The sequence below is a fragment of the Neoarius graeffei genome, chromosome 17 (genome assembly GCF_027579695.1).
Source record: "Neoarius graeffei isolate fNeoGra1 chromosome 17, fNeoGra1.pri, whole genome shotgun sequence".
Lineage (NCBI taxonomy): Eukaryota > Metazoa > Chordata > Actinopteri > Siluriformes > Ariidae > Neoarius > Neoarius graeffei.
Genome location: NC_083585.1, coordinates 62,790,431 through 62,805,556, shown reverse-complemented (window position 1 = coordinate 62,805,556; position 15,126 = coordinate 62,790,431). Strand labels below are relative to the sequence as shown.

The 15,126-nt window shown below is 43.8% G+C and overlaps 1 protein-coding gene across 1 annotated transcript in view; it reads right to left on the bottom strand.

The window, feature by feature from the left end:
- Window positions 1–1,328: 1,328 nt before the first annotated feature.
- Window positions 1,329–15,126, bottom strand: part of LOC132864402 (tripartite motif-containing protein 16-like) — a 61,137-nt gene continuing 47,339 nt past the window's right edge. The window contains exon 6 of the mRNA XM_060897824.1: window positions 1,329–1,916. Coding sequence (XP_060753807.1) covers window positions 1,387–1,916 — 530 coding nt within the window. The 3' untranslated portion in view covers window positions 1,329–1,386. The remainder of the gene's footprint in view (window positions 1,917–15,126) is intronic.

The following is a 15,126-nucleotide window of genomic DNA, read 5'->3' as shown; positions in this document are numbered from 1 at the left end:
ACTTATAAGAAGAATTAATGTTCTAGTCATCCAAACAAAGTTCATAATGAAATCACTTCATCGTTTTCCACCTTGTTGTTTAATTCACCTCTTCAGGTTTCGACTAGGCGTGGGCCGATCTTAAGTCTCATCATCATATCATGATTTACACCTAATTATGGCATTCCTTTAGAACAGGACTGGATCCCAGGCGTCCTTCTCCTGATCATCAGCCCTTTTCCAGCTGTTCCATCTGAAACTGTAGTTGTATTTTGCTTTTTGTTTTTTTGTACTGTATATTTGTGTCTGAACAGAGAATCCTGACGATACTGGATCGGTGGTGTTTGTGGTTTTTTCCCGTACGCTAGCGCACGTGTGGAGCTGCACATTAGTGAAGGCCTCACAGGAAACCAGTGTGTGGTGTGTGAGGCCTGAAGTGTGTGCAGTTCCCAGTGTGTAGTGATGGAGAGAGACACGAGCGCTCCCTCTGGGATTTAAACTGATCTCTGTTTAATAAAGTTTTGTTTCGACACAGTGTTTGGATCTTGAGTTTATGAAGCGTCTTTTATAAACCTGAGTTTGATTAATAGTCGTCATTTGGCCTTTAAATGGAAATAGAAAAGTAGAAACAAAAAGGGAGTTTTTATGCCCTGGTAATTAAAATTAACACTATTTTATTGTTTTAATTGATTACATCATCTATTAGTTTTAAATTACAATAAACTAGTACAAATGAGTTTAGAACATGGGGAGAGAGACACATCACTGACATTAAATCAGGCATCTGAGAGGAAAAACAGCCCCAAATCAGAAAAAGGTGATATTGTATGTGGAAATTGAAATTAAAACTGAAAACAATGATTTGTAAATAATCTTTATATGGATAGATTCCAAAACCTGCAAAATGAGTCTGTGTTTATTCCATATTTTAAATTTTTTTTTGAAGGGGTCTGAATACAGTGAGTGTAATTATTATTTTTTGAACAGAAAATGGTTCAAGACACAAAATTGTTAAAAATGTTCTTACACACAGTAGGGTGTGTTTCCACCAGCAGCAGGACAGAAAGACACAGTAGTTTGAGGAAGTTTTATTTCTGAAGAAACAGATTTTGCCAAAGAAAAAACAGAATTTGAGACATTCTAAACTTTCATATCAGTGTAATAAATCTCATAATAGTGCAGACATTTGAAATAGTCTGAATTTTCTTCTAGAAACATCTTATATTCTGCATTAAGACATTTATGTAACTTATTTTCTTATTAATCTATAAAACAGATGCACTCTGAAAATAATAATTCATTAGTGCCACAGTTTCTGCACACAAAAGTGTCTTTGTATTTCAGGGAGAAATTCAATCTGACATCTCAGTTATAATTTTACTAAACATTTCAACTTTTACCAACATTTCATTTTTTCATCAGATCACAAAACCTCACAGATGAGTCAGAATCCCACATCCTGACCCCAGCGTATAGAGGCTGAGTGAATGTGGTGTGGACTCTGTGGAGGAGCCTCATCGGGTCAGAGACGCTGTAGAAGGACAGAGTTCCTGCACTGTGATCCACATACACTCCTATTCTGGAGGATGATGGACCTCGGAGATCAGTCTTAATGTTGTTGTGTCGGAAACAGACAGAGGAAGAAAAACACCGCAGACTCCAGGACTGACTGTTCCATCCAAACCCACACTCAAAACCCCGTCCTTTCCTGCTGATCTCTTTATATGAGACTGATATGTCCACAGCACCCCTCCGCTCCACCTCCCAGTAACAGTGTCCACACACACTCTCCTTACACAACACCTGAGGCCAGGAGTCAAATCTCTCTGGATGATCAGAGTATCTCTGTTTTGTCCCACTGAGTGTCACCGCTCTGTTCTCAGACAGAATGAGGTAAGGATTTACTGTGTTTGGATCCAGAGTCAGATAACAGAAATCTAAAACAATAAAATATCCACAGGTTAGATGTTAATCACAGGATTTATAAGAAGTGTGTGTGAGACACCTGTCTGTCGTGAGGCTCCGAAGCACGTATGGAGTAGAAGGGGGCGTGGCAGACGAAACCACGTGACAGATGACGAACGAGGCCTCGGCTCAATATAAAATCTGGAGGGCTCCGAACCCATTCCCCTCTGTTTTAACAGTATAATTTATTGGTCACATTTTAGACACAAAAGATTCAATTAGCAAAATTGAGACCAATAAATACTGTTAAAACATGTGAGAATGAAGCTTTTTCTTTTTAAGCCCACGCACTGTTCAGCAAATGGGGTAACTTTTAATGTGGTAAACAAATGCAACTTTAATCAGAATTATGAATGATGTATGCATTGGAAAATAAAATAATTCACGCCTATGCAAGATGAGTTTTGTTAACTGCTTGTGGAGTGTGGGTTCAGTCCAGTCGTCATCTCACTGAAGCATTTGGCCAGATGGTGCATCCGGCATCCATACTGTCAGATGCTGTATTTCTTATTACATTTGTTTACCACGTTAAAAGTTACCCCATTTGCTAAACACTGTGTCGTCTTAAAAAGAACAAGCATCAAAATTGAATCATTTGTGTCTAAAATGACAGTGAATTATGTGATGAATAAATACTGTTAAGACATGACTGTGAGAATGAAGTGAAAATGGCAAATAACATGAGAAAATAATCCTGTTTCAACAGCTGTCCTAAATAGAAAGGAAGTATTGTACAGCCTTTGTGTTGTTATTATTATTATTATTATTATTATCTCTCATGGCGGCATGGTGGTGTAGTGGTTAGCGCTGTTGCCTCACAGCAAGAAGATCCGGGTTTGAGCCCCGTGGCCGGCGAGGGCCTTTCTATGTGGAGTTTGCATGTTCTCCCCGTGTCCGCGTGGGTTTCCTCCAGGTGCTCCGTTTTCCCCCACAGTCCAAAGACATGCAGGTTAGGTTAACTGGTGACTCTAAATTGACCGTAGGTGTGAATGTGAGTGTGAATGGTTGTCTGTGTCTATGTGTCAGCCCTGTGATGACCTGGCGACTTGTCCAGGGTGTACCCCGCCTTTCGCCCGTAGTCAGCTGGGATAGGCTCCAGCTTGCCTGCGACCCTGTAGAACAGGATAAAGCGGCTAGAGATAATGAGATAAGATGAGACGACGGTTTAACACACAAACCAAATCCATGCAATGTGAGTGGTAAGATGGCGTCCAGATGGCTTCACTCGTCTCTACAGAGGGGAATGGGTTCGGAGCCCTCCAGGTTTTATATAGAGCTCAATGGTTGTGATTCACGAAAAGATTCATGACTCGGACTCTCATTCAACAGAGTTCACTAGTGACACCTACTGTTCAGAGAAATGTACAGCATGTTTTAATTCCTACATCACAACAGTGTTCTGACACTTAACATTATTATTCACACAGTTTTCCATTTTAAAATAACTTATAGACATTAGTTTTTTATATACCTTTGTTATTCAGTACTCTTATTTTCTCTCTCTCTCTCTCTCTCTCTCTCTCACACACACACAGTCTCTGTATGAATTTATGCTCAGTATAATTGTGTTTGCGCAGGAATAGGTTTAGATAAACATGAAGAGGATAACGTGTGTGTGTGTTGGACTCAGAGTCCTTCTGTAGCCATAGTAACATTTCAGAGAACCTTTATTGATTTTTATTGAGGAACAGGATTTCTCCTCACTGTGTTTGGATCGAGGCGGTTCCTTTAATGACCTTCTGAATAAGTGTTGTACTTTTCTTTATCATGTCTGGAATTCTGAGATTGATCGTGTCATCACCATAATTCTCAGCAGTAACGATGTCAGCTCATGAGCTTTATAAAATCCCAGCTTAAAATGTAGATCCCATGTCTATAAAATCAACCTTCAAACTTAGATTTGTGACTTCTGAAGACCATTCAAGTTTAAAAGATGGTGCTGATGTGTTAATAAACTGTGGGGAGGAATGTAGATCAGTTTTCCAAGTCCAGTGCATTTGTTGTTAAATATGAAGCCCTTTTTTATTACATAAAAATAAGATTAAGCTCCAACTTGACGCATCGAGGATAATGTACATTTAATCCACGCATGTCACGAAAGTTGAGTTGAAAGAAAGAAAAAAAAATGTTGTTTATGCATTCATAACCAAGTTACTGAACAAAATCTTGCTTTTGGTGGTCCGTCTTCACCCACTGCACCTCATCCCCTTTAGATTCTGCAGTTGCTGCCCCCCATTGTGAAAAACAGGCCCTGGGGTCGCTTCACATTCCTGATGGAACCACTCCAAACAGTTTTCACATTCAGCCATTTTTTTCTTTTCCTCCCTTTTCCCTCAGCATTCTGTACACACAAAATACTTCAATCTTTAGTGTTGTATTGTGGTGTCTTTTTCTGTTTTGACCTTAACTTTGTCAGTATAATTGTGCGTGAATCAAGCTGATGTTGTTCCTGCTTAGAATTATTATGAGATTAATTGTGGTGATTAGAATTATCACCAAACCTAAATGATTTCAATCCTGACATGAATACTTGTCATATTAATTCTAGGTACTATTCCCCACACGAATTTCATTCTTTTCAAGAACTTCATAATTATTCCCCACCCAAATGAAGGTTGGAGAAGGATATAGAAACAGGTTCTGTCCGTCCATCCGTCTGGTCACGTTTTCGTTTCTGGGCCATATCTTTAAAACTACTGAAGATATCTTCATGAACCTTTGTATACATATCAAGCAACATGTGAACTGGAGCCTTTTGCTATTTTTGATTTTTGGAAAAAAGTATTTTTCAAATTTTTACATAGTAATAGATTTTGACTTTGAGCAATGTTTGTTTCCGGAGCATATATCCAAAACTATTCATGATACGGATTTGAAACTTGGTATACATTTTAACAATGTGATGTAGATGTGCCTTTTCATACTAAGAAATTTAAGAAATTTTATTTTTTCATGCCCCTCCTAGAACTGCCTTGTTAACATGTATACCAAGTTTCAAATCCGTATCATGAATAGTTTTGGATATATGCTCCGGAAACGAACATTTTAATTTTTTATGCCCCTCCTAGAACTGCCACTTGGGCAGTGGCTAGACCTTGTTTGGGGCCGGTCTAGAATGGAGAAGTAGGACGACTCCTTCCCTCCACCAGTCCAAGGGTTCACCTTGGGCAAGTGATAGTACCCTCTTGCCCTCCTACCTAGGGTTACAGGTCAAAGCACTGGCAGCAGGGCGCTGGTAGATGCCAAAGGCAGATGAACCTATATTGGGTCAATGGCAGAGGCATCAGCTGGCATACAGAAGAGCCACTGGTTGGCCAATGAATGGCAGCACTGACTAGTTAGTAGTCACTGCGGGGCAACCTCTTTATCTCCTAGGTTTGTTGTGCATTTGTGTACCACTTAGGGTCAGATACTGCAGTCCAGAGAGGCTTCTCGTTGGGGGCACGACACCGAAGGCCTTATTCTACCGTGCAAGGCATGATTTGGGATGAGCTTACGAAGAAAATAGAAAGTCCTGTGGCAATGGAAGGAACCGTGACGGTAGCAGGCCTGAGAAGCTGGTAGCTACTAGCGAAGCCTCTGCACACAGGCGACTCATGTTAGATGGTCGTTACTTTGTCAACCCTGAGCAAAGGCAAATATCGGCAGCTATATGAGTGCCTAGGCAGCCCTTTTCAGGGACAGCACTGCCTACCCCAACTGGGGAAGCCCCTAGAAAAGGTGTGGGTAAACAAAGCTTGCTCAGATTTTAACCTGGCTGGCAACTCGTGGTCAGCGGGCCTTCATCACAGCGAGAGGAAACAAAAGAACAAATTTACTGTGGCAACATGGAATGTCAGAACAATGTTGGACAACGACATTAGACCAGAAAGGAGATCTGCACTGATCGACATTGAACTCAGCAAATACAACATCGACATTGCTGCTCTACAAGAAACAAGAATGGAAGGAGAAGGACAACTCCAGGAAAGACACTACACTTTTTACTGGATTGGGAAAACATCAGGTCGACGTGATGCAGGCGTAGCCTTTGCAGTTCATAACAACCTTGCAAAAAGTCTGTCCAAATTACCGATAGGTTTCTCAGAGAGACTTATGAGCTTACGTCTTTACATTGGAAAGTCTCGGCATCTGACTCTTTTCTGCAACTATGCCCCTACCATGTCCTACTCTGATGAAGACAAAGAAAGTTTCTATCAAGAACTGAAGAACTGTTTAGAAAAAGTCCCAAAGGAAGATAAACTCCTGGTACTTGGTGACTTCAATGCACGTATTGGGTGTGACTATGTGACATATCCAGAAGTCATTGGTAAATTCGGCAAAGGAAATAAAACCAAAATGGAGAACTGCTCTTAAATATTTGTACTGAACTTGATCTATGCATCACTAACACCTTCTTCAAACAACCAGACAAGAACTACTTCACCTGGACACATCCAAGATCCAAACATCCCCATCTCTTAGACTATGTATTAACTCAAAGATCAAATCTCTGAGATGTGCTTTGCACCAAGGCATTGCGAGGTGCTGAATGTTCGACAGACCACTTTTTAGTACGATCTCAGCTCAATTTCAAGATCCTCTGCAAGAGACATAAAACAGCTAGTAAATCCCCTAGAAGATTAAATTGTACCAAGCTCTCCAATCCAGAACATCAATCTAGACTAGCAGATGGGATTACAAGCGCACTTGTAGAAAACACCATGATCTCCCAAGGTGATGATGTCGAAATGCAATGGAAACAACTCAAGAACATAATATTCCAAGTATCAGAGGATTTGCTAGGATACTCGAAAAGAAAATCCCCTGACTGGTTTAGGGATAATGAAGAATCAATCCAAAAGCTACTAAATGAAAAAGATGTGCTTTTCAAAAAACACCTGAACGTGAACTCGGAAAAGAGTAAAGCTGACTTCAAGGTTGTGAAAGCCAAAGTACAGAAGGAAATTCGTAGACTAAAAGATGACTGGTGGTCAAAGCTGGCAGAGAAGATGCAAGGCATGGCTGATAGAAATGATACTAAAGGACTTTTTTCTTCGTTGAAAGCCATCTATGGTCCAAAAACAAACACAGTTGTTCCTGTGAAATCTGCAGATGGTAGCAAAACTTATACAGACAAAGGTGAAATTACTGAATGATGGAAGGAGCACTTTTGTACCCTCCTCAACCAACAAGGATCAGCAAAACCAAATGCGTGTGATGGATTGACCAAACACCTGGTGCGTGATGATCTATGTGACCCAATTACCATGGATGAACTGGAGAAAGTACTGAAAAGCACCAAAAGTGGTAAATCATCAGGACAGGATGGTATTCCAGCTGAAGTACTGAAGCATGGGGGTGAAAAGCTAAAGGCTGTGTTGCTTGACCTCTTCAACACCTGTTTTGAAAGATCCTGTCTTCCACAAGATTTCAAAGATGCTGTAATTGTAACAATATACAAACAGAAAGGAGAAAGAAGTGACTGTGGAAACCATCGGGGTATATCTCTTCTGTCAGTCACAGCTAAAATATTTGCCAAGATCATCCTCAACAGACTGAAGCATATATCAGAAAAAAAAAACCCTCTACCTGAGAGTCAGTGTGGCTTTAGAGCCGGCAGATCTACAACTGACATGATTTTTTCACTTCGTCAACTGCAAGAAAAGGCAATAGAACAACAGCAACCTTTGTATATTGTATTTGTCGACTTCTCAAAGGCTTTTGACACTGTTGATAGAGCAACACTCTGGAAAGTTCTGCAGGCCTATGGCTGTCCTCAGAAAATCATTAAGATCATCCAATTATTTCACGATGGCATGGAGGGAAGAGTAACAGTAGGTGGTAACTTCAGTGAACCTTTCAAAGTCAATCATGGGGTAAAACAAGGCTGCGTCCTTGCACCAACCCTCTTCACCATGTTCCTATCAGCTGTTTTGGAAACAATGCCCACTGGTCTTGATGGCATTTATTTATGCACTCGAACAGATGGGAACCCATTCAACCTGCCAAGACTCTGAGCAAAAACAAAAACCAGAGAGATCTGCATCCGAGAGCTTCTCTATGCAGATGATTCAGCTCTGTTCGCAAATGATCCTATTGCAATGCAAAAAATTGTAAATGCTTTTGCAAAAGCTGCAGATCTTTTTGGGCTCAAGATCAATATCTCCATGACAGAACTGCTCTTTCAACCTCCTCCTCAGAACAAAGAAAGTGTTCCACCTAATATCAAAGTCCATGATGAACCACTCAAATCTACAAACTGTTTCACATACCTGGGAAGTGCAGTGACTAACAACAACTCATCAGACACAGAAGTTGATAGACGGATCCAAGCAGCTTCCAAGGCTTTTGGAGCACTCAAGAAGAAGCTTTGGTCTAGACATGACATTAGACTTGTCACAAAGATAAATGTTTACAACACAGTGGTTCTACCATCTCTGCTGTATGGTACAGACTGCATGACCCTGTACCGCAGACACATCAAGAAACTCACAGCCACACAACTCCGACATCTACGACAGCTACTGAAGATATCTTGGAAGGACAGAGTGCCAGATGTGGAAGTCATTGAACGAGCCAACACAGAAAGTGTTGAAGCTCTTATTGTGGCCGCACAGCTCAGGTGGGCTGGACATCTAGTGAGAATGCCTGACACCCGTCTCCCAAAAAACATCTTTTATGGAGAACTAAGCTATGGCAGGAGGAACCACGGTGGCCAAAAGCTAAGATACAAAGATACACTAAAGCGCCACATGAAGATGTGCTCTATAAATGACTCCACATGGACAGAAAATGCTCTTGATAGATCTAAATGGCGAGCAATCAAACACCAGGCCAAGATCTCAGTTGAAAAGGATAGAAAGGCAAGATATCTCAGAGCACATGCAGTTAGACATAGCAAGTGGACAGATACAGCTCATGAATGCCCATTCTGTGGGAAACTATGCAGATCTAAAGCTGGCCTTGCAGCCCACGCACGGTATTGCTCCACGTAAATTCCCAAAAATCATAGTCATCATCGTTTACGATGGACAGCCTATGATGATGAAAACTGCTACCTTATTGTGGTGGAGGGGTTTGTGTGCTTGAATGATCCTAGGAGCTATGTTGTCGGGGGCATTATGCCCCTGTCAGGGTTTCCCAAGGCAGACAGGTCCCAGGTGACAGGCCAGACCAAGAGCAGTTCACCAAGACCCTTATGGAGAGAAAGCCAAGGACTGTGACGTCACCCGGTATGGCGCAGCCGGGGCCCCACCCTGGAGCCAAGCCCAGGGTTGGGGCCCGTATGTGAGCACTTGGTGGCCGGGCCTTTGCCCATGGGGCCTGGCCGGGCTCAGCCTGAAGAGGTGACATGGGCCTGACCTCCTGCGGGTTCACCACCCACAGAGGTAGCAGTAGGGGACTGGTGCAGTGTGGATTGGGTGGCAGTTGAAGGCAGGGGCCTCAACGACCTGATCCCCGGACACAGTGGCTAGCTGTTGGGACATGGAATGTCACTTCGCTGGGGGGGAAAGAGCCTGAGCTTGTGCGGGAGGTTGAGAGGTACCGGCTAGAGATAGTCGGGCTCACCTCCATGCACAGCTTGGGCTCTGGAACCCAGCTCCTCGAGAGGGGCTGGACTCTCCACTTCTCTGGAGTCGCCCATGGTGAGCGGCGGCGGGCTGGTGTGGGCTTGCTTATAGCTCCCCAGCTCAGCCACCATGTGTTGGAGTTTACCCCAGTGAACGAGAGGGTCACCTCTCTGTGCCTTTGAATTGGGGAGAGGGCTCTTGCTGTTGTTTGTGCCTACGGGCCGAATAGCAGTATAGAGTATCCGGCCTTCTTGGAGTCCCTGGGAGAGGTACTGAGGGGTGCTCAGGCTGGGGACTCCATTGTGCTACTGGGGGACTTCAATGCTCACGTGGGCGATGACAGTGACACCTGGAGGGGCGTGGTGGGGAGGAACGGCCTCCCCGATCTGAACCCGAGTGGTGTTTTGTTATTGGACTTCTGTGCTAGTCACGGTTTGTCCATAACGAACACCATGTTTGAGCATAGGGGTGTCCATAAATGCACTTGGCACCAGGACACCTTAGGTCGGAAGTCGATGATAGACTTTGTTGTCGTTTCATCTGATCTCCGGCCCTATGTCTTGGACACTCGGGTGAAGAGAGGGGCTGAGCTGTCAACTGATCACCACCTGGTGCTGAGTTGGATCCGCTGGCGGAGGAGGAAGCCGGACAGACCTGGCAGGCCCAAATGGATGGTGAGGGTCTGCTGGGAACGTCTGGCCGAGCACTCTGTTGGGGAGGTCTTTAACTCCCACCTCCGGGAGAGCTTTTCCCAGCTTCCAAGGGAGGCGGGGGACATTGAGTCTGAGTGGACCATGTTCTCTACCTCCATTGTGGATGCAGCTGTTTGGAGCTGTGGCCACAAGGTCTCCGGTGCCTGTTGTGGCGGCAATCCCCGAACCCGGTGGTGGACACCAGAAGTAAGGGATGCCGTCAAGCTGAAGAAGGAGTCCTACTGGGCCATGTTGACCTCCGGGACTCCTGAGGCAGCTGATGGGTATCGGCAGGCCAGGCGTGCTGCAGCTCGGGCAGTTGCGGAGGCAAAAACTCGGAACTGGGAGGAGTTCAGGGAGGCCATGGAGAAGGACTATCGGTTGGCCTCGAAGAAATTCTGGCAAACCGTCCGACGCCTCAGGAGGGGGAAGCAGTACTCTGCCAACACTGTTTACAGTGCGGGTGGGGAGCTGTTGACCTCGACTGGGGACATTTTCGGGCGGTGGAAGGAATACTTTGAGGATCTCCTCAATCCCACCATCATGTTTTCCATTGAGGAGACTGAAGCTGATGACTCAGAGGTGGACTCATCCATTACCCAAGCCGAAGTCACTGAGGTGGTTTGCAAGCTCCTCGGTGGCAAGGCACCGGGGGTGGATGAGATCCGCCCTGAGTATCTCAAGTCTCTGGATGTTGTGGGGCTGTCTTGGTTGACACGCCTCTGCAACATCGTGTGGCGGTCGGGGACAGTGCCTCTGGAGTGGCAGACTGGGGTAGTGGTCCCTCTTTTTAAGAAAGGGGACCAGAGAGTGTGCTCCAATTATAGGGGAATCACACTTCTCAGCCTCCCAGGGAAGGTTTACTCCAGGGTACTGGAGAGGAGAATTCGACCGATAGTCGAACCTCGGATCCAGGAGGAACAATGCGGTTTTCGTCCTGGTCGCGGAACACTGGACCAGCTCTATACCCTTCATAGGGTGCTCGAGGGTTCATGGGAGTTTGCCCAACCAGTCCACATGTGCTTTGTGGATCTGGAGAAGGCATTCGACCATGTCCCCCGTGGTATTCTGTGGGGGGTGCTTCGGGAGTATGTGGTTCGGGGCTCTTTGCTAAGGGCTGTCCGGTCCCTGTACGAACGGAGCAAGAGTCTGGTTCGCATTGCCAGCAGTAAGTCAGACCTGTTCCCAGTGCATGTTGGACTCCGGCAGGGCTGCCCTTTGTCACCGGTTCTGTTCATAATTTTTATGGACAGAATTTCTAGGCGCAGCCAGGGGCTGGAAGGAATCTTGTTTGGGAACCACAGGATTTCATCTCTGCTTTTCGCAGATGATGATGTCCTGTTGGCTTCTTCAAACCAGGACCTTCAGCATGCACTGGGGTGGTTTGCAGTCGAGTGTGAAGCGGCTGGGATGAGAATCAGCACCTCCAAGTCCGAGGCCATGGTTCTTGACCGGAAAAGGGTGGCTTGTCCTCTTCAGGTTGGTGGAGAAGTCCTGCCTCAAGTGGAGGAGTTTAAGTATCTCGGGATCTTGTTCACGAGTGAGGGAAGGATGGAGCGTGAGATCGACAGGCGGATCAATGCAGCCTCCGCAGTGATGCGGTCGCTTTACCGGTCCGTCGTGATGAAGAAGGAGCTGAGCCAAAAGGCGAAGCTCTCAATTTACCGGTCGATCTACGTTCCGACTCTCACCTATGGTCATGAGCTTTGGGTAATGACCGAAAGAACAAGATCGCGGATACAAGCGGCCGAAATGAGTTTCCTTCGCAGGGTGGCTGGGTGCTCCCTTAGAGATAGGGTGAGAAGCACAGTCACTTGGGAGGAGCTCGGAGAAGAGCTGCTGCTCCTCCACATCGAGAGGAATCAGCTGAGGTGGCTCGGGCAACTTTTCGGATGCCTCCTGGATGCCTCCCTGGGGAGGTGTTCCAGGCATGTCCCCCCGGGAGGAGGCCCCGGGGAAGACCCAGGACACGCTGGAGGGACTCTGTCTCTTGGCTGGCCTGGGAACGCCTCTGTGTTCTTCCCGAGGAGCTGGCCGAGGTGTCTGGGGAAAGGGAAGTTTGGGCTTCCATGCTTAGACTGCTGCCTCCGCGACCCGGTCCCGGATAAAGCGGAAGAATACAAGACAAGATGAGACGAGACAAATTTTTCATGTTTCCATGGAAACAATTTCAGACTTAGTCTCTAGGGTAGGTTTGGTTTTCAGAGCAGAACTTGAAAACTATGAGTGGTTTGGTCTTGAAAGTTGGTATATGTGTTGATGAAGTAATGTATATGTGCCTTTTGATACTAAGAAATGTGAAATTTTAATTTTTAGCTCACCTGGACCAAAGGTCCGGTGGGTTTATGTCATGGGCTGCTGAGGTCAGTGTAAAGAGGTACGGTTGGTTTCCTGCAGCAGAACTTCAAAAACGTGACAATATATTGAAACTTGGTATATAGTTGGTATGTAGGGTGGGGGATATAGATGACTCTATCTTCTTGTTTATCTGACAAGTTGTTCTCTTTCCTTCACTATATTATCAGGAGCCTCTCAGCTAAATTTGATGAATTTCAAGACATACTCAGTATTTTAGATCATCTATTGAAGATCCTTTGCCTTTCAGAAACCTGGCATTCAACTCAAAGATAGTTTTGTCAATTTTTACTTACCTGACTTTAATTACATTTCCCAACACTCCAAATTGGACTCTTCATAAATTCCTGAAGTTATAATCTAAGAGATGACCTTAATACTTCTCATCAAGACGAATCAGTTTCTGTTGAGCTCCATAATGAAGGCAGTAAGAACACAGTTTGTGGTGTGAGATACAGACACTGAAGCAGTTCTTTTCAGCCATTTCTGGATAAGCTTTCAATAATAATTGATAAAATCCATGAGGAGTCAAAGCTTTGTATTTTTGTGAGCAACCTAAATTAAATCTGATGAATTCAGACACTCGGATACCTACAGGTGAATTTATCAATACTTTATCTTCCTATTCTTTTCAACCATGTTTATTGATGATATGTATTTTAATTCACTTAAATAACCTGTGCAGGGTCACAGGCAAGCTGGAGCCTATCCCAGCTGACCCTGCACAGGATAAGTGGTTATGGATAATGGATGGTCGGATTACTTAAATATGCTACATATAATTGGAATATTTTGTAATGACCTAACTAACCATTTTCCCAACTTTTTGTCTATTGACTCAATTCACCCTCCCCATTGAATAAGCAAGTTTAGAGAAGAGAGTTCCTATGGCAGGTGGCACTGTGGTGTAGTGGTTAGCACTATCACCTCACAGCAAGAAGGTTCTGGGTTCAAGCCCAGTGGCCAATGGGGGCCTTTCTGTGTGGAGTTTGCATGTTCTCCCTGTGTCTGCGTGAGTTTCCTAGATCTGCAGGTTAGGCTAATTGTTGGTTCTAAATTGACTGTAGGTGTGAATGGTTTTTTGTCTTTATGTGTCAGCCCTGCGATGACCTGGTGATTTGTCCAGGGTGTACCCTGCCTCTCGCCCATAGTCAGCTGGGATAAGCTCCAGCTTGCCTGCGACCCTGCACAGGATAAGCGGTAATGGATAGATTTCATATGGTTCAATGAAGATGCATTCATTTATGATTTTCAACAAATTGACTGCTCTAGCCAGTCTGATGGTGAGCCTGATATTCATGACATTCTCCAGCTTTCTTGAAAACTCTGATGAAATTATTACCGCTCATGTTCCTCTGAAAAACCATGTCAAGGAAGGAAATCAAACTCAAATCTGAACCTTGGATTTCCCCTCAGTCTTCGAACAATGAATTATAAAATCAAATTGTATAGAAAAATCGATCAAGACGAGAAATCAGTGCCTGTATGCTCAGTACAAAGTGTAGAGAAATAAACTAAATCATTTGACTCCTATAGGTAAAAGGATCTAGCAAATGAGTTCAATGTTTATTTTGCAGACATTGGTAAAAGTATCAGCCAAGCAATACCAAAGGTCAACAAAATATTTTTGGATTTTCTTGTTTCTCTGACAAGCGACAGCTTTCTTCTTAGCCCTACATGGACACAAGAAATTCAAGACATTTTTCTCCAGCTCAAGTCTGGAAAGGCTTGTGGCCCCTTTAGTATTTCTGTAGCCCTGTTCAAGATATTAAACTCAATCTCAAAGCCTGTGGAGATCCTACATCACTTCTCCTTTACTTCTGGTACTGTTCCTGATTCTTTTAAACTTGCTCGTGTCAGACCCATGTTTAAAGCAGAAGCTCAACTGTTAACGTCTAATCATAGATCAATTTCTCTTTTGTCAATTTTTATCAAAAATATTAGAAAAACTCATGTAAAATAGGCTGAATACATATCGAGAAAAGTTTGATTTAATATATTCTGGTCAGTTTGGTTTCCGTGACAACAGATCTACAGAACATGAACTTGTACTCATTGCTGATAAAATCCAAAGAGCAATTGAAGATGGCAAATTTTCCTGTGGTATCATTCTTTGTCTGAGTAAAGCCGTTGATGCCATAAATCATATTTTGTCAGAAAAATTATATTCTTATGGCATCCGTGGAATTGTCCATGATTGGTTTGCCTCATATCTATCAAATAGACCTCAGTTTGTTTCAATCGGTAACATTTCATCCAGCTCTTTGCCAATTTCATGTGGAGTACCACAGGATTCGCTTCGTGGCCCCCTTCTATTTCTCTTATCCATAAATGATTTTATGAACTGCTCCAATATATTTGATTTTTATCTTTTTGCAGGTGACTCAAATTTATTCCTGGCAGATTCATCTTTAGATTCTCTAGAAACCAGGGTAAATTCTGAATTAGTCAATATTCGGGTGCTTGGTTGCAAATTTGAATTTCCCTCCGGGGATTAATAAAGTAATTCTGATATCATCGCGTGGCTTTTTGCAAATAAATTCTCTCTGAATGTTGACAAAACAAATTTTGTTCTTTTTTAA